The 20,380-nt window shown below is 44.4% G+C and overlaps 1 protein-coding gene across 8 annotated transcripts in view; it reads left to right on the top strand.

Annotated features, from left to right (window-relative positions):
- TRRAP (transformation/transcription domain associated protein) overlaps window positions 1-20,380 on the top strand; it is a 2,065,012-nt gene that overhangs the window by 1,937,407 nt on the left and 107,225 nt on the right. For all 8 annotated transcript variants that reach the window (XM_069647248.1, XM_069647247.1, XM_069647244.1 and 5 more), the window contains 2 exons: window positions 13,474-13,699; window positions 14,745-14,962. In XM_069647248.1, coding sequence (XP_069503349.1) covers window positions 13,474-13,699; window positions 14,745-14,962 — 444 coding nt within the window. The remainder of the gene's footprint in view (window positions 1-13,473; window positions 13,700-14,744; window positions 14,963-20,380) is intronic.

The following is a 20,380-nucleotide window of genomic DNA, read 5'->3' as shown; positions in this document are numbered from 1 at the left end:
ACATGCGAACCCTCCCGCCTTCCCCTCTGCGGCTCTTCACTTGGTCATACTGCCACTTCACATGCTACCAAATCTGAGGATGGCTGCCAGAGGCGGGGCTTAGGGAGAGGGCAGTCATTGGCTGTGGTCAGTATCACGCAGAGATCAGTGATTGGTTACTACTACGAAAGACAGATCAGAAATGAAACTGATACTGATTTTTCTTTACCGAGGATTCCCAGCCTGACGACGGGGAATATTCATGAGCATGTGAATCCATGCCACACCCATGCTGGAGAACAACAGTTACAGGTAAGTAACTTGTTCCTTTCCTAGTGGCCTTCACATCGGCCAGGTGGGTTTGGGAGATCCAGGCCCTCTACTGCAAGCAGCCGTACTTGTCCTTCCACGCTACAAGGGTGGTACTGTGGACCCACCACACCTCAACGAGCCTTTGGTTATGACGGTCTTCTACCTGAACCCTTCTACGCCTGCTGAAAGGGGGTTGCATTCGCTGGATGTTGCTCATGCCCTGATGTTTTATGTGGCACGCGCGCAGGATTTTTGGAAGACATCTGAACTCTTTGCGAATTTTGGCCCAGTGGAGCATGGGAAGGCCCTGTCTAAGGCTTCCATTTCCAGGTGGCTCTCCGGCTGTATCATACACTGTCATCGTCTAGCCAACAGACCACTTCCAGGCCGGCCGAGAGCCCATCCCATCAGAGCGAGTAAAGCCATACTACTGAGACAGTACAAATCTCTACTCTTAGTATAAGGCTATACCACCTGAGTATTTGGTAGTGTAGACAGAGAAGCCAGGTTTATTTTAGCAGGGATATAGAGCTTTAGCTTGGTACAAAGAAGTTGTAGCATACATATGGCCCAAATAAACACTGAAACACTATGTATTGTAAAAAAATAATTGGTTTATTTAAAAACAAGAAGCCAAGATGAATCTTGGATAAAAAAGTACTATCGCACTATATATAAACACAGTTATAAAAACCAACTCAATACTTAAGGGATACAACCCGAAGTATTACCTTGTTAAGAATGGTAGTCAGCAGTTCAAGGTTAGGTAAACCTATAACACATTCAGAATGCAATCAGCTATTCTTGGGTAGTAAAACCATGGTACATATACTTTTTGAATATGGTCAGTAATTCAAGGGTAGTAGACCCTGTCAGTCATGCAGTGACACTCATTTAAGAAATCACATAGTAAACCAACTCTGTTACAAGTATTAATTGTAACCTTACTTTTTAGAACTCAGTTTGGAGTTAGTAAATCGGCTCATATGCTTTCTGGAGGGGCATTAAGCTACTAAGTGACAAGTATTAACACACAACAACTATTTTGAAATGCACTCAGCAAATCAGGGACAGTAAAACCCTATTACACTTCTAAGAAAGACTGCAGTATTTCAAGTTAAGTAATGGACCCTGTGACTATTTTGGAAATACTCTAAGCAGATTCAGGGGATGCACAGCCCAGTGTTACAAGTATACCTTTCTGAATAGTGGAACACAAATTCATGGAACAGTATGAACCTTCATCTACATTTAGGATAACCTTCAGTTATACTAGTCGAGTAAGACCTAATGTTGTAATAACCTATTAAAGTTGCTTTTCAGATCAGTGGAAGACCTAAGCAATACTCAGACTTATTTTAGGATGGCACAAGGTAGACCAAGGTTAGTAAAACCCACAGTACACTTATTAAGAATTGCACACTGCTATTCATGGTAAGTAAAACCCAGGGCAGACTTATTCTAGACAAGCTATATAGCAGGGGAAGCACGACTCAGTTGGTTAACTTATACACTTATTTTCTGAAAGAAATAGTTATGTGAAGCCAACAGCATTACTTTTGGGAAGTGGGGGAACCAATTCACAGGTGAGTAAAATAATCTTGTATATTCTGTTCAGAATGGCAAAACACGTTCAAAGGATATTAAGAACTTTTGTAATTGCTCATTTTTCAGAGAGACAGCTACCAACCAACTCTTTCACAAGTAAGTAACTTTTTAACCCTTGTTATACTTAACCAGTCCTTCCCTAGTCTATTGCATGGGTTCTCTGAGGCAGAAGAGGGACCCTAGTGACATAGGTGCCAACTATAGGCAGGGTGAGATCGGGTTCAGTTGCAGGAAAAGTCAGAGCTCCTATGGAAGTCTCTTCAAAACAACAGACTAGTTCACTTTAGAGTTACTTAGGGTCGAGGGACTTCAAAGAAGACACCCTGGGAGGTTTCCAGCACTGGGCCTGGGAGAGCTGGATGAGAGGACTCGCAATCAAATGAAATACCCCAAAGCTACACAGGAATCACAAAAGGCTTAAGGTGAGTAATACCCAGCCAACACTGTACCTCAGCACAGAAGTGTTTGCAGTAGGACGTCTTCAGGATCTTCAGCTAAAATCCTGGTTGATGAATTCCTTGTTGTGAAGGCTGAAGACAGGACCCTGGAAGGGAATTTGCAACAGGGATCACTGGCGAAGACTCCAGGCAAGGGTTTCTTCCTGGCTGGATGCGGTTCTGTGGTTTTGCGGCCCTTTTCAGGCGCCAGAAGAAAACTGAATATCGCTGACCGGATTCTCGTCGCTAATCTGATCACGCACTCTGGTGAGGGGGACTTCAAGGACTCTGTGAGCAGGATGCCCTCCAAGTTTCCCCAAGATTCAGAGTTCGGAAGAACGATGGCTCGTGGTCCCAGGGTATTGGGGTGTATTGCATCCCCGCAAGGTGGCAGCACGATGTGGGATATCTCAAAATGCAGGTCTTGAGTCTGGTGGGTCCTACCAGGCTCTGGGTCAGTGTCGTTCTTTTCGGGATCCCCAGGTCGCTTGGAAGGAAGGGTAACCGCAGACTCTGGTTACACTGTAGGCTCTGTGGTCGCTGGAAATCGCTATGGCCGTCATTTCTTCATCTTTCTCTTTGGTTTCAGCTCCAGTGGTCGACTTGTCAGCAGCTTCCAGGTTCAGAGTATTTAGCAGGAAGTAAAGCACAACTTCTGAATTCTCTCCCTGCATTTTACAGCAAGGGGGGGCGGTCTGGCTGTCCAACGAGGACAGCCAGCCCCCCACTGGGAGTTGGTTCCTTTCAGGAAAGGTGAAAGACAAAGGTCTGCAGAGTTTTGGACTCCTCCCTCGCTTCCTGCCTTCTCAGACACTTTGGAGCCTAGGTGGGGGAATCGAAAGGATTCCCGCCGAAGAGGTCGTTCCTGCCTAGAATGGCAGTGGAAGACCTCAAAAACAGCAAGCATACAAGAAATGGTGAAGAGAGGAGCCCACCGTTTTAGAACAATGGTGGCCTTTCTGTGCATTAGAGAGGCTGAATTAACAGCCTGCGAGTAATAAAGACTAAAAGTCATAAAGGTAAAACGACTGCCACCAGCCATTCATGTAAAACTAGCATGTGTAACAAAATGTTACCAGGTAAGTAAGAAAGCGGATACATTGTATCCCCCACAGCACTCGACATAAGGTGGGGTGTGCTGGCTCACTTATACAAAATGTAAAGGGAATGGAAATCCCTCTTTACTACTTGGGATCACTAGTTCACCCAAATACATGAAAGAGAAATGAACAGGGGAGCCCAAAGGAGCAAACCAGCCTGAGACCAAATGTTATAGGAAACTATAACTTCAACCTTCTGAGGCTTGTGGAATCTGCTTAGATCACATGCTGTGCATAGGCCGACATCTAGTGGAAGCTGCAGAGTATTACAGTTTGTTTTTCGAGACTCGAAAATGGGTGTCGACACAGGGCGTGCCAGTAATACTATCCCTAGTGTGACGCCCACTGTACCCATGATCCCTCACGTGTGTAGGACCCTCAGATTGTTTTTTCCCGCCATACTTGTCGGAAGCATTCCGCGGAGTTCCCTGGCTTTCAGCCATTTTGCACGAAATAAAATCAATATTAATTCCCCGTTCTTTCACTCCCTCATCGAGACATTGAAGTTCGACGCCGGTCAGCAGAACAACAACCGTCGAGACCTGCATGACGGATTTGGGCGTCGGAAGGCCTCGGCCTCGTCCCTACAAGTAGGGAGAGTGGAAACAGACTCTTCACTATATATATAAATATATATCATACATACACTAGCCCGCTGCCTTAAGGTGACATGGAGAGTACTCCATTTAAATGTTGCCCCAAGTGCAACCGCAAGTACCCTTGGGTTGACAAACACGCCACCTGTAATCTTTGCTTGTCGAGGGACCACCCCGAGGCGAACTGCAAAGCATGTAAGCTTTTTGAAGCAAAAACACTCAAAGACCGCTCCACTAAGCGTTGGGCCCACCACGCCAGGCAGCTCAAGGCCATGGAAGCGGTGGGTGCCAACAGTGACAGCAGTGACGCCGCCTTTTCAGATGGCGAGGGTACAGGGGCGTCGAAAGACACCCAAGCGCTAGTCCCCGACCCCGGAGGATTGTCCGGCAGGGCAGTTATGGGGACCACACCCAGCGACACGAGCGCGAACATCAGTACCACACCTAAACACATTAATCCCAACTGGGACTCGACACGCATGTCGAGTTCTCGGAAAAAGGAGGCACGTAGAGAGCGGTCTACGGAATCGGTGTCCCCTGGGCGTTCCAGGTCGAGATTGCCTCATGACACAAGGCAACAGTCTACAGTTGCCAAAAGTGCCTCGCTTCTCCAAGTTACGGAGGTACGGTCGTCGGAAAACGAATGCGACCTCCACCCCCAGGCCGCACACCTGAAGTCTCCTCCGGCAGCCCGTTCAGCGTCTGCTTCCGAGTCCCGACATGCACACTCGAAAGAGAGAGAGTCCTCCCCCGAATCTCGACGCCAGGCGTCGAAAGCCTTAGAAAGGGTGAAAACTTCAGGAAAACACTCTTCTACTCAAGGGGAAGGGGGTAAATAGCAGAAAAAGTCAGTACACACCACTACTGCTCCACAGTCAAATATGGACACACAGAAGTCTGTAGATAAGGGTAGTTCCAAGACCCCTGTCTCTGCCCCAAGTCCAAACCTATTCCTCCCACTCCTCATGGTAGAGAAATAGAAAGGGAACCTTCTCAAGAGGTTGTTATCCCCAGCTCCAAAAAATGGAGCAGTGAAGATATAGATGGAGTAATGAGCAGGATGTCTTCTCTGGCTGATTTCTACTCTAAAAACCTAGAACATTTCCTCTCCTACACTCCAGACAGTGCTACTCCTTCAGGATCCAGGGACCCTCAGCCCCATAGTAAAAAACCTCTATTTGAGACTCCAACTCAGGGCCTATGTTAGGGAGAATTCTCTGTAAAGGCTAATTTCCCAAACCTAGTGAGTCCCCCAGCAGCTTTGCTGGATTTTTGGGGTTTATTTTTTTCTCCTGCTAAGAGTGAGACTCTTTTCCTCCCACTCTTAGACATGATTTGAGGTGTTCCTTTGACTATGTATATGTTTTATGGGCTATGGGGTCCTTTACCCCATAGGGCTTCATGTGTTTTTGGTATGTGGGTTACACAGCACCCTCCGTGCCGTAACCCAGGGGTGTCGTAGCGACCCCCAAACATAGACTCCATACCCTGGGACTGACTACTGTCTCCCAGGGCATGTAAAGTCATCATTGGCTTTACTAGTCTCAAATTGTGAACAGAACCAGTACAAACCATCCTATTGTGGACATACTGGTCGGGGCAATTTGATTGCCCCGGGGTCTGTTGTTCGAGGGGGCACTGTCCAGTCCCCCCCCGACCGAGTTTTGGCTGGTGGCAGTGGATACTACATTTTATATTCGACCGCAAATATATTCCAATGGGATTTTCCCATTGTTCGAGGCTACCACTTTTTAACATAGCCTCGAACATACCGCCGGTTTATTAAATTAATATAAATTCACTGGTTGATATTTTTTGCCGAAACTTGGTTCCAAAATGGCGTTTGTGTTCGCTTCTGTGACTCCAACCCAAGTCGAGCCCTTTGTTCCACTTTTTGGCGGGCTTCTCCACAGAAGCCTCCAAAAGTGGTGCCACTCTGTCTGGGTACCACAGGGGGTGTTGGAGGGGGTTTAGGCACCCTGCTGCAATCAAGTCGCACTCATGTTTGAGTGACAGCTAGGCTGAATGAATGGGGGTTTTCTGCATAAAAGCAGGGCTTTGGGGACTGGAACTTCAGAAGTCGCCACAGGACCTAAAGAATCCGAGGAGGGAGAAGCCGAGCCGACCTGCAACGACGACACCAACGGTGGAGCCCTGCTGAACCGTCTCACCACTTTTTCCGACGACAGAGGAGATCTCCAGCCCGGAGAGTCTTCTTCCTTTTACTGGTGGGGATAACCAGTTTGCCCGTCTTTTCGCCTTCCTGGACCATCTCGTGGCCGCCTTGCCCGTGCCAAGCACCCCGGCAACCGGAATACCACGGTTTACCACTACCGCAAAGAAAAGGGTGGTACCTTGTAACCGGGGAAACTCCACGGCTGGTTTCTTCCCTGGCAGTGCAGCGACCTTCAGCTTTCCTCCACGTTGAGACCTCCTCTTCCTCTGGACGAAACACCGACTTGCATCCACTGCCAGGAACAACTGCCCCCGCTGGACGGTTCTTCCCACTTTCAGGTACTGTGTCCCGCCTGGCTTCCCTTGCGACAGATCGTTCGGGGTGACAGTAAATCCTCGACTTTCTAACCTGGGCTAGCCTGGGACCTGTTAACTAACTTTTCCTGACTTGATCTCAATCTTTTGTGAACTTTCTACAAAGACTCTTTGGGCATAACCCCACTGTGTGATCCTGGACACATTTCGCTTGCTCTCTCTAAGAGAGTAGGCCTGGCATTTGAACTTCCTTGCTCTCCAGTAGACTTTGCCTAACCTGCCTCACTGTGGCTCTTTGAAAAGTATTGAAATTTGTGTGCTTTCATAACCCTGCCTTTTTCCCTCCCTTTTTTAATAACTTATTAGAGTGCCATCTTATGTTAAGCGCTCACCTCTATCTGAAAATAAGTGGTGTTTCTCATTAAGACTTGTCTAATAAGTAATTAGGGTTGTATATATATAATAGTGACTGTGTGTTGAATTTATTTACCTCTTTGTGCTAGTGTAATTTACAAGTGTGTCTTTAAATAATTATATACTTTTACACCAAAGCTCTGGTCAGTGTTTGCTTGTGCTACTGTACCTCTGTACCTATTGTGTATACTCTATATACTGCCTAACTCATCTTGAGAGAAGTCTGACTGCTCAGCCACAGCTACCAGGTAAATCTGGGTGGTACAGACTGCTACCAATTGGGTTTACTGCCAACCACCTGTAGTCCTAAATCTTTTGCAGTGGTCTCTAAGGGAACTGCACAGGTTTCTGCCTAACAGCCTAATTTCAGACCCTTATTATATACAGCCTTATAAACATTATATTGAGGATCCACAACAATATACTGAGGATCCAGACTTACAATTGTTGGACGACCAAACAGGGGTAGATTATTATGGAAATGACGAGGGCCAGGATGGGGAGGAGGAGGAAGATGTAGCAGAAGTCTACCATATAGACTCTCCCGTTGATAATGAACCTCAGGTTACCGACTCTCCAGTAGATAACCAACCCCTGCTAAATGAGGTCTTGGCTAGAGCGGCAGAGCACTTCCGCATTGACTCTCAGGGGGCACAAGAGGAAAGGGACTTTGCTGAGGAGCTAGTGGAAGACGAGAAACCCATTGCTCAAGCCATTCCTATGCTTAAATCAATTCAACGAAGGATTGATCCTTCCCTTGCCTATCCTAACCTCACAAGGGCTGTGAACCCCAGAATCGAGAAGATGTTCAGGGCCGCCCAGTCTTGACCCTCTTTACATAAGGGGGCAACTGAAGCCCGACTCCTTAGTCATTACTAACACCAGAAAGAGAGCGGGGACTCCGCTGTCGTCATCCGAAGCTCCCCCAGACAAGGAGATCAAGAGGATTTATGTTTTGGGACGAAAGGTAGCCTCCACTTCCGCTTACCAAGCGAGAATCGCCAACACCACCACTCTGCTGGCAAGCTATAATGGCCACCAGTGGGAGCAGGCAGCTGCTCTCATTGACTCTGCACCGGAACCACTTAAGGGTCAGTTGGCCCAGATCGCGTCGGAGGGTAGAGCCGTGTCAGGTTGCATCCTCAAAACAACCTTTGATGTCGCAGATAATGCATGATGCCGCAGATAATGCAGGCAGGCTCATAGCAGAGAGCACTGTCATTAAGAGGCACTCCTGGTTAAGACAGTCGGGGTTTAAACCCGAAACACAGGCAACCCTTATTGACATGCCAGTTGAGGCGAATGTCCTGTTTAGCAAAGCGGTAGAGGACGCATTAAAAACTGCCAAAGACGAGTATGATACTCTGAAGTCCCTGGGACAATTGACAAATAAGCCCACCAATCAAAGAGGGAATGGTAATTTTTGTCGTTCTCGCGGCCAAAATTACAACGGGGCTCCAATTGTACACAGGGACAGGGTACATCATGGGGTGGCAACCAGCAGACTACCCAGAGTTACGGCAGAGGTAACAAGAGGGCCTGTGGTAGAGGTAGAGGCAGCCCCGGTAGAGGTGGTACGCCTCCCGCAAAGCAGTGACAGTCCACTCAGGGTCCCTTCCCATGCATCCCCAGTAGGGGGGCGCATTTCCAACTTCACCCAGCCATGGGAAGGGATATCATCGGACAGATGGGTGCTGTCCGCAGGATACTGCATCAAACTGCTAGAGCGCCCCCGCAACCACCCTCCACGACAAAAAATATACTCCCTGGACCACCAGAAGAGCCTCCTCGAGGAAATCGTCAATCTTCTCGCAAAGGACGCGATAGAACTCGTCCCGGGCAACCAGGTAAACAAGGGTATCTATTCAACTTACTTCCTTGTGCCAAAGAAAGATTTGACAATGCGCCCAGTATTAGACTTACGCCCTGCAAACAAGTATGTCCAGCCCCAAACATTTCGCATGACTACTCTCTAAGAGGAAATCCCACTCCTAAAAAGAGGGGATTACTTGCCAACATTGGACATGAAAGATGCCTATTTTCATATTTCCATGTTCCCAGCGCACAGAAGATTCTTGCGCTTCAAGGTGGACAGTCAGCACTACCAGTTCAAGGTGCTGCCCTTCGGTATAGCCTCAGCTCCAAGGGTATTCACCAAGGTACTGGTGGTGGTGGCGGCAGCACACCTACGCAGGGAGGCAATCCCAGTGTACCCGTACTTGGACGACTGGCTCATCACGAGGGAAACCCCAGTAGTTTGCAGATCCAACATCCAAAGAATGATCAACCTCCTCTTTCAATTGGGTTTCTCTATAAACGAGAAAAAATCAAGCCTGGTGCCAAGCACCTCCATACAGTTCCTAGGAGCTATCCCTAACACTCAAGAAGGGTTGGCCTTTCCATCAGAGGAAAGAATTTGGAATATACTGCTGCAAATTCCTCAATATCAGTCCGGTCGCCGGATAAGGGTGTGCAAAGCTATGTGTTTGCTAGGCATGATGGCGTCATGTATTTACCTGGTCCCCCACGCGCGCCTGCGCATGCCACCCATGCAAGAATGGTTGGCAAAACAGTGGTCTCAGGCAAGTGGTCAGTGGGACGATCTAGTGGTCGTTTCGCCAACACTTGTACAAAGTCTTCACTGGTGGACAAGAGAGAACCTGTCAAAGGGGAAACCCTTTTACGATCCGGAGATACAAGCTGTAGTCACTACAGACGCGTCCCTATCGGGGTGGGGAGCACACCTACTCCACCACACAGCCCGGGGTCTCTGGTCTCACACAGTGGCCAAGAATCATATCAACCTGCTAGAGCTTCTGGCAGTCTTCAAAGTGCTTCAAGCGTTCGACGAACCCCACCTGTTGAACCTGTCAGTACAGATCTTAACAGACAGTACAACAGCAATGTTTTACATAAACAAACAAGGAGGGGCTTGTTCGCCAAATCTGTCCAGGCTTGGCCAGAAAATGTGGACATGGGCACTCAGACGGAACATTTACCTGTCATCTCAACATGTTCCAGGGGATCTCAATTAACTGGCGGAAGCTCTGAGCAGGGATCCCCTCCCAGAAGAACAGGAATGGTGTCTGAACAGAGAAGTCGCAGAAAACCTCTTCTCAGAGTGGGGTTTCCCCACTATAGACCTATTCACCACAAGCGAAAACAGACAATGCCCAGACTTCGCATCCAGGTTTCCCCAGCCAGGCTCCAGGGGGAACGCCCTGTGGATGAACTGATCAGGGATGTTTGCTTACGCTTTTCCACCAACTCCTCTCATGAGGAAGGTGGTCAACAAGATGCACAGGGAATCGATGACGCTCATTCTAGTTGCTCCCATGTGGGCGAGACAACCGTGGTTCCCACACCTGCGCAGGCTAGCAGCGTGCAAACCCATCAGACTCCCGTGCTGGCACAACCTACTATCCCAGCACCAGGGTCAAACAGTGCATCCTCAACCCAGCTCAATGAACTTGGCAGCATGGCTCCTGAAGTCATAGAGTTTGGACACCTCAACTTACCACAGAGGTGCATGGACATCCTAAAGGAATCTAGGAAGCCAAACACTAGGCACTGTTATTTTGATAAATGGAAAAGATTTGTTATCTGGTGCCAGAATAAGCATATCAACCCCATTGATTGCACTCCTTCCAACATTGTCACCTACATGCTCCACCTGCTGGATGCAGGGTTGGTATTTAATTCACTAAAGGTACACTTGGCGGCGCTGTCAGCCTACACCACCTCCCATAGCAAAGTTTCATCGTGGAAAGTACCAGTGGTTAAAGCCTTCATGGAAGGGGTAAAGAGACTCCACCCTCCAATTTCAAACCCACCACCAGGATGGGACCTTAATGTGGTGCTTGCTAAGCTCATGGGTCCACACTTTGAACCCATGCATAAAGCCAGTCTCAAACACCTGACCTATAAAACTGCATTCTTAGTAGCCATTACATTCATAAGAAGGGTCATTGAAATTCAGGCTCGGTCAGTGCAGGATCCTTTCTTTACTATTCACAAGGATGAACTGGTTCTACGAACACACCTTAGGTTCTCACCTAAGTTCATTTCTAAATTCCACATTAACCAGTCCATTGAGCTTCCGGCCTTCTTCCAAGAACCCAAAAGCTCTGCTGAGGTGAAACTACACACTTTAGATGTGCGAAGAGCGGTCCTCTACTATGTAGACAAGAACAGGCCGCTAAGGAAAACATACCAACTGTTTGTCTCCGTAGCTACAGGCAGAGAGGGAGATCGCGTCTCTAAAGGTGCCATCTCAAAGTGGATAGTCAACTGTATCCAAGCTATGTTACTCCCTTTCTGAAAAGACTCTGCCTTTTACGCCAAGAGCCCACTCTACTAGAGGCACTGGGGCCACTCTGGCTTTCATTGCAAATGTACCCCTTGACACCATTTGCAAAGCAGCTACATGGAGCTCCATTCACACTTTTACTCAGCACTACTGCATTGACACTCATCCCAAGACAGATACTCAAGTGGGAAAAGCGGTTCTAAGACACCTGTTTGCTCATGACCCTTCTCACATCCCACCTCCTTCTTCTAACACTGCTCACTAATCTATGCACAGCATGTGATCTATGCAGATTCCACAAGCCTCAGAAGGGATACATTACTCACTGTAATCGTATTTCTGATGCTTGTATCTGCTTAGATTCACATGCGCCTGCCCTTCCTCCCCTCTGAGAGAAGGCACATGGATGCGGGTAGTCTTAGTCTCTATCTATCTGCTCGGATAATCTGTACTCGCGCTACTCCTCATGCTACCTCATGTCAGAAAAAATACAATCTGTGGGTCCTACACGCATGAGGGATCATGGGTACAGTGGACGTCACACTAGGGATAGTATTACTGGCATGCCCTGTGTCGACGCCCATTTTCGAGTTTCAAAAAAAAAACTGTAATACTCCGCAGCTTCCACTAGATGTCGGCCTATGCAGAGCATGTGAATCTAAGCAGATACAAGCATCAGAAATACGATTACGGTGAGTAATGTATCCCATACACTATTTAGAGACATAAAAGGTCACCCATAAAAAGAGTAAAAGACCAGGTGAGAGGGGTAAAATATTCCCCTTCACCTAGGGACAAGGTAAAATAGTTACCTAGTGAAAAAAAAACGTTCTGGGGTTGACACAGGTCAGGAGGATTTATCAAAGATATGAAAATCTTACCTAACACACCCACACCTTCATGAGATTCTACTGCGTTGACAGGGATTCAGGGAGGAGTCCCGGGTCACCAAGCAGTGCTACGCAATCTGTTAGCTTGAGGTGCGTCTGTTCCAGGGGTAACTGTATTGCTTCTGTTGAGCTTTGCCACCTGCCGTGGTTGTGTATATGAACTGCTTTGTAATCATATTCATGAGCATGTGAATCCATGCCAGACCCCATGCTGGAGAAGGAACACGTTACTTACCTGTAACTCTTAAGTATGGGTCTTGCATGGATTCACATGTGAACTTTTCCTCCTTCCCCTCTCTGGCTTTTCTTGGTACATACTGCCATTTTACGTACTCTACCGAATCTGAAGATTGCCATCAGGGGTGGGGCTTAGGGAGACGCCTGTCATTGAATGGGGGCAGTATGACCCAAAGGACAGTGTTTTTTTCATAGAGGAGCTAAGCAGCTTTCAGGTTAAAGTGAAACTGCTTTCTTTTTTTACTGAGGATTCTCTGCCTGACGACCGAGAATATTCATGAGCTTGTGAATCCATGCCAGACCCATGCTGGAGAATATAATGCTGTAATTTACCACCCAAACTCTGATTTTTTTTTCCTCGGACTTTGCGGGTCGTTGCTAAGATGCCCAAGGTACTTTTTCCCACATTTGTTTCCAGCTGTAGATGCCCAGGAACTGCGGGTGCAAGAGGAGTTCTGGTCGGGTCCAACCTCTTCCTGTGGATGAATGCAGCAAACACTGATGCAGACCCCCTCTAGGCACTTGACCAGATGCGGGGAAGACGGTTTCAGGGATGGTCACAGAAAATATGCAAATAAAAGGAATCTTGGTGGGTTTGGTTTATTCAGTGGGGCCCGGTCTGTTCTGGTACCGTGGCCCTTCCTGCATTTAGATAGAGATTTGACATGTTTGAAAACACTACCACCGTCAGTGAAAGTTGGCAACGTACAGTGATAATTAGCAGTGCTTGTCTTTTAACCACCTTTATCTTTGCTTGTAAATGTGTAAAAACCTGAATTTCTAACAACAATCTGACAAATAGCATTATAACAAATACACAAAGAAAAGTGCACTCAGCAAATGATATCCTGGGGGACTTTAACCAAAAGCGTGTGTTCTTGGGAAATGACGAGTGAAAAATGTATCTATCTTCTCAATCAAGCTGCAGTAAGAATGGTGTGAAGTTGACTGTATCGAACATTATATTCTGTGTTCCATCTGAAATTAAAAGAACCAGGGTTTCCCTAGAGCTCAGTAATTACCACCTTGTGCTTTCTTTCATGCTGTGTTATGAGCTGTGCGGTGAAGGATGACCTTTGTGTGTTTTTTCTCATCTCTCAGACTTTGACTTCAGTGTGCCTGGCTCCATGAAACTTCACAATCTCATCTCCAAACTGAAAAAGTGGATTAAAATTCTTGAAGGAAAGACCAAGCAGCTACCAAAGTTCTTCCTCATCGAAGAGAAGTGCAGATTCCTCAGCAATTTTTCTGCTCAAACAGCAGAAGTGGAGATTCCTGGAGAGTTCCTGATGCCAAAGCCAACGCATTATTATATCAAAATTGCAAGGTGCGGCTAGCAAATTTAACTACAGGGCTATGACTAGTCCTTAAAATGAGGGGAGCAGTCTTCTAAGTGCTTATTGAGAAAATCAATATCATTGGAATATGTTTTTTTAAGAGCTTGGTAAATATCAAAGATCACCCGGGACAATTCAGCAGTGGTGTGCCCATGGTTGGTGTATGGGGGAATGGCCTATCTTTCAAGGACTACACTTAAGACATCTTCCTTTTTGGGAATAAGCCCTGCAGGTTAATAGTAGGAGTTGAACATTGGCCAAACGTTGTTCATAGGGAAAGGGTTAGTTGTGGTTAGATCATCGATACATCCTGTGCCTAATTGTAGCTATGAATTGTAACTTATGGGGCTTAACCACATTTTACAACCTGTTATCTCATTTGGAGGAGTGATGCATCTTTTCCTAACCGTGCATTTAAAAGAAAATCACTGTTACCCGTTACAAAGGGTACAAAGGATGATATGCATTTGATGTTGAGAATACTACCTCAGCAACCGCTTGCGATTACACACACTTGTTAAAGTATGAGGTGAAATTCCATGTGCAGTTTTAAAAGCATCTTATCTTTGGGAAATAATTTGTTTACCGTTTCTGTTAGGTACAACAAACTATCAAATGTGCTTCTTTTGTGCGAAATGTTTGTACATAAGTATTTCAAATACCAAGTCAATACATTTCATAAGAACTGTGTTGGTATCGTCTCCATCTACATAAAATAATTCTAATGCATGTACATTTTGTGGATTATTCTGGTCAACAAAATAGCTATCATCTATATATAAGGTGACTAGTTAGTTTATTGTAGTGAATTTTGTCTTCATGTTAATCATGCCATTCCTGTAAATTACGTAGTAGCTTATAGGTCTGACACCATTTGCATAATTATAACTTTTGAAACCACTGCTGTTTGACACACTTGCACGTACCCATGCACACACAAGAACTCTCCCATTCTATGATCATCTGGAAACACAGAAATGAAGCTATAAACTCTGATTTAGTTGCTTTTATATCTTGCTTCTTCTGCCTCTGTAGATTTATGCCACGAGTGGAGATAGTGCAAAAGCACAACACTGCAGCAAGGAGACTGTATATCCGTGGCCACAATGGGAAGATTTATCCATATCTGGTGATGAACGATGCTTGTCTGACTGAGTCTCGCAGGGAAGAGCGGGTTTTACAGCTCCTTCGCCTCTTGAACCCTTGTTTAGAGAAAAGGAAAGAAACCACAAAGAGACACTTGTTTTTTACAGGTAATTGACATTTTTAAATGTATAATGAACAATAAATTGTACACTGCAGTATTCCAACAGATGCATTTAATTCCTTCGATTATATTTTATAAGCGCTGAATATTAAGAGTATGGTACCATGGCTAATATAGCTCTGACATTCAGCAATCGCCTTGAGCAAAGACCATATGATGATGCTTTGGCTCCGCCGACAGGATCCAGGTGGCAAGTTATTAACACATCATGTATCCATGTTGGACTTTTATCTGTGTGCCTTTCGGATTGAAAGTAATGTACATTATGCAGAGTAAGAATGGGAGTTAGAGAGAAAAAGGAAGCCAAAATAGATATCTTAATTTTATGTAGCTAGAAAGATAAATTGATAGTCCAAGCACCTTTCTTTCACAGAGTTGAAGCAGTACACAGAACTGTAAAATATCAAATTGAATGACCCTCCCTCAGCATAATATCCCTAAGAGAGGTAGCAAAAATGTGTTGGGTAACTTGACTTCAATCTTCTGCATTTGGGACTGGCTGCAGATTTTGTAGACAAAGGAGGATTGAAATCACCCAGAATAACAGGAGGAATACGGGTCAGACTCCAGCAATCTGCATTTGGTAAACCCAGAATAGTTAAGGACGTTTAAAATCGCTGCTTTAGAGAGTGAATGCATATTATTTATGATTTGGATCCATGAGAATGTCTTTGCTTGGTATCTGGGATCTGTTATTTCAAAAGTCCTTGGCTGTCGCTCTGAGTTGAGCCTCCTAATCTTTTTGCTGGTTCTGTATGGTTTAACAGACCTTTTTTCCTTGTGAGTCCTTGTTCAGGGCCTTTTAAGGATGTAGCGCTTTGTGTAGTGCCCCCTGGGAAAATGCCTATAATGGTGTTGTGCCCAAAAGGTATCTCTACTTTTTCCAGGTAAGTAGCCTTGCTCAGTTAGCTATGCAGGCCCCATAAGATGGTTGTAGCAGCACTGTTGCAAGATGCATAGGTACTTGTAAGTAAAAAATGATTTAGGGATCAGCATCCTTCTCCCTCACACAGAGCTCATGGCTTGGACACTGACATTAGAAACTCTGAACAAGTTCCATAGCTAAACCTGGCTTTATCATACATAAGGGTATAGATATGTGCCTATGTAGTCTTTGAAATAGTTGTAGCCAACAGTATTTTATATTTGTCATAGGCCCCTTGACATACATGAGCTACGGGACGAGAAATACCACAGCCAATTAGATCACACAACGAAAAAGCCAAAACTATTTTAATTGGCTAGCGCAAATAGATGCGCATAACGTTATGCAGCTGTGAGGTTAATCTCAGTCCATGGCACAGAGGCATGCCCTGTGACGCATACTATGCCACCTTGAAAGGTGGAGTTTTCTCACCTACAAACTGGAACAGTTGTAATGTGGCTACTGATCACCAGATCAGGTGCTGAAACTGCTGATCTGTGTAATGGGGATATACATTTCAGGAAGAGGGTTGTGTCCTGTTGATAGGTTGAGCTGAATTTTACATGTCCTGCATGGTGTTGTGAAGCCATGTCCCTGGAGGTCAGTGTGTGTTCTGCTAGGAAGCTCATTGTTATTGTGTAACCCAACAAATGTATGTAAAAACTCTTGAGATTTGTGTGCTCGGGGGGTACATTTGTTCCTTTCCATTTATGTACAGCTTAATGGAATTAAATGCTGACTCTACCCTTGCTGCCTGAATTGCCTATTTGATTTATTTTGGGGTTTCCTAACTACACTTAGCCTAGGAAGCTTGGGCAGCTAAGATTTGGCAAATATATGAATGGGATGCTTGTATTCAAGGCTAAGTCCACATCCTGTGTGTTTGCCCTGGAAGAAGCATAATGTATGTGGGTGGCCCCTTATGATTCAATGGCCACCATTTGTTTGAAAGGATGCAAAATTGTGGTTGGAGGCTAAATGCATACACTGCTTTCACTATTCCTATAAGATAGGAGAATCTGCACCTAAAAGTTTGCAAATTGCTGGAACGAGTTACGAAGCATAGAGAAGTAACCAGAATCTATGGAAGACCCTTGGCAGCGCTGCTGTAGCAACCTGTCCAAGATAATACCTAGAAGGGGAAGCACTGCTGGGTTCTGTGGGTTCCAGCCTTAACAACTGGGGGGGAAACATGATAGACACAATCTCCCTCCAATCCTGGAGGTCTGGCTGGGTTGCAAGCTTTCAAGACCCCTCTGCTCCCTACGCCCTGCACTTGCCTTATGTATCCTGACACAAAGAGGCGAGAGCACAAAACAACCATGGACTGGTGACAAGTAGAACAATACCCCCAGTATTACAAAAGATGATAAACAACCAAAGAACATTAATCAAAGATCTTTGAGTTTCTGGCAACTTGACGTGTGTTGATGGCCAACTGAACTGTACCCCAGCATCGGGTCACTCATGTCTTTTCTCCTGCTTCATTCTGGTAACTTCAAAGTCATCCATCATGTGTAGGAGCCATATTTTTCACCACTAGACTCATTAATGTCAAACCAGAGTGTGGCTCTGCTATTGGTGAACTTTGACTGAAATATTTTAAAAAGGAAAGTGTATTGTTTGGAAATTCCTTTATCTAATAGTATAATGTACATACACAAACTAGAACAGGTAGCTATAATTGGAGATCTGGCGTGCTAGATTATTATGTATTATTTATATGCTGAAGGGCTTTCAAAATTAACCAACCAGTTCCTGGTTACAAATTAAAATACTTGAAAATTTGATTCTGGAGCCAGGGGAATGTGCACTCACTTTAACACAATTTTTTTTTGTTTTTTTTTACAAAAGTTAATAGTAATACGTTTAAAAAAATCAGAACAATCTCTACTTCAATATGCAAGGGTTACACGTCTAGAGTAACATCTCTCCCAAGTAATGATCTTCAGCATAAACCGACCAACCATTGGTTCATGATCCATTACCGACTTAAAATAATGCATTCTTACCATTATTCAATTAAACACAACCTAAACAGCGTACACTTTTTTCACACCACCTTTAATTTTCTATATAGATTAAAGGTTTTAGCTTCTTCATGGTTTATTTTCTTTTTATTACACAATATTGGCCGTTTTTATATTCCTCTCATATTGTCTGATGGACATGTAGGTCGAGTTTTCTGTATTGTGCAGCCTCTGCATAGTCTTCAGAAGTAAATCTGAATAATCCATGAACAGTAATACTCGCATTCCTAAAAAATAAAGAATGTAGCAATTTAAATTGTCTTAATTATTTTGGAATTTTTGACATATAACACTTTTAATCTTCATTAAAACTAAGAAACTACACATAATACATTTACATGAGTTTGTCCATTTAGAAATTCATATTTTTCTCAAAACATTAATATACTAATTGTTTTCTTGATAATATTATTAGTTGTGTGTATGTATTGACATTAATATATACATTTCTAAAGTAATAATCATCTACTTAGCAAAATCGCGTCTTTTCTAATTTCTAAATAAATTCAAGACTGAGCGTGTACGCTCTTCATACTGCATTTACATTAGTGCAGTTGCAGGTGCAAGTTTGAAAATGTTGTATAGCACTAGTCAGCTTGTAGAAATGGAAAGGGGACTTGAGCAAGTGGTATTTTTTTTGTTGCATTATTGTAGTTGCATTCACCATTGTCAGGTTCTTGTTTAATCTCGATCTCTCAATCATCATAATAATGAACACAGTAGTTTAATTAAAAATATTTTATTAAAGCCAGCAGAATTCAATTACCACACGTTTTTTCCGCACACTCAGTATGCTGCATTGGAATGCCACTAGCGTTTGTTTCTACTGTATAATGCCGGGTCACAGTGCACTATAAAAGTGTTACTAACATAACTTAAATTGCAAAAAAGTCCCAGGCTTCAAGCCCTTCAGTGTTGGACCCCCACAAGGAATCGTTATACTGCCTTGGGGACAGCATAACCTAGAGATCTGTGGCTCCTGCCAGTCTATCCAATCCCACTTCACTTTTGGCAACCCCCGGCTCGTCTCTTTTCCCATCGTTTCGTTACAACCTTTAATCCTTTTGTCGTAAAAGAAAAATAATGAATTTTGCAGCTTTATTTTGAACTTCTGGATATGTTGTTAGTATTTACTTTTTGTACTTGATTTTGGATGGTAAGCGTGTGCAACATGGAGCCACTTGTCTGAGCGTCCCCTGCAGTTGGCATACCCATGCCAGCATTTGTTGCTGCAAGGCTTTTTCTTATCTGTACAGCAGTCGGTTGATACAGAGATGGATTTCTAGAATCTGGCTGGTGGATAGATTTAAGGAAGCCACCCCAGTTAAAGTGAACAGGGAACTTGAGAGGCTAGCCAAAAACCAATCAAGGTAAACACGGAGAGCAGTCGAGAGAGTCCACATAATATAATACACAATAATTCAGTTTAGATAAGTATAAAAATAGTTATTTACACACACTGAAAAATTAAACAGGTGATAACGCACAATACTCAATATTAAACATTTATACATTCACAATAGGTTCATAAATGCATTAAAATGACTTATTCAACACAAGAGGTAAATCAAAGTAAATGCAGTAATGATGGAACCATGTCACAATAATTCCCTGACTTAAGCAGTCTAACCCTAAGAAGAATGGGATCTTGTACCCAAAAGTCACACGAGCTACAATGCTTCTCACCAGAGAGGGTATTTACAGGTAAGTTATATTTTTCTTGTTTTGGTGAGGGAATAAAATACTCCCAACAATTTTACTAAGGTAAGTAAACAGTCTTTTGTATTTCAGGAGTTACTATCCAGGTTCGACGAGCAAAAGGCAGTGGAATTGAAAGTTAGTAGACTGTTCAAATGGATTTCTGGTGGACAGATTTTAGGAGGCCATCCTAGTTATAGTGAACATGGGACGTCTGGGAGTTTAGTCCAACCCAATCTAGGTAAGCATGGAGTGTGGTCAAGGCTAAGACTCGGGAGAGGTGAGTGGGGTCAGCGATGCACAATGAGTCCACACAGTGAAATCCACAATGGGTATACATAGACAGATTAGTACAAAAATACTCTTTATTGTAGGCTCAAAAACACACTATAAAATGAATCAAGCAGGTAATATTATCACACAACATTCTAAATATAAAACATATATACAGTCGCAGTTAATGCAATGCATACAGTTCACCATATACCTGAAAGGAAAGGTAAGTAGTTACTCAGTTCTATTAACAGTACACAGGAATAGAAGCCCTAACTTTAGAAGTCGAAACCTAAGTTGAATGGGGCCTTTTGCCCAAAAGCTCGCAAAGTACCGTTAGAAGGTGGGACAAAGTGATGAAAACTTCCTGTGGTTGTGAAGCTAGTTCCTGAAGTTGTTCAAATGGATTTACAGGTGAGTATGTGACTTTTCCTAGCTTCTAGAGCAGTTTTTTCAACACATGTTTAAAATCAAAGTT

Source organism: Ambystoma mexicanum, chromosome 2q (genome assembly GCF_040938575.1).
Source record: "Ambystoma mexicanum isolate Mex_15411 chromosome 2q, UKY_AmexF1_1, whole genome shotgun sequence".
Lineage (NCBI taxonomy): Eukaryota > Metazoa > Chordata > Amphibia > Caudata > Ambystomatidae > Ambystoma > Ambystoma mexicanum.
This window is presented reverse-complemented; position numbering and strand designations above follow the sequence as displayed.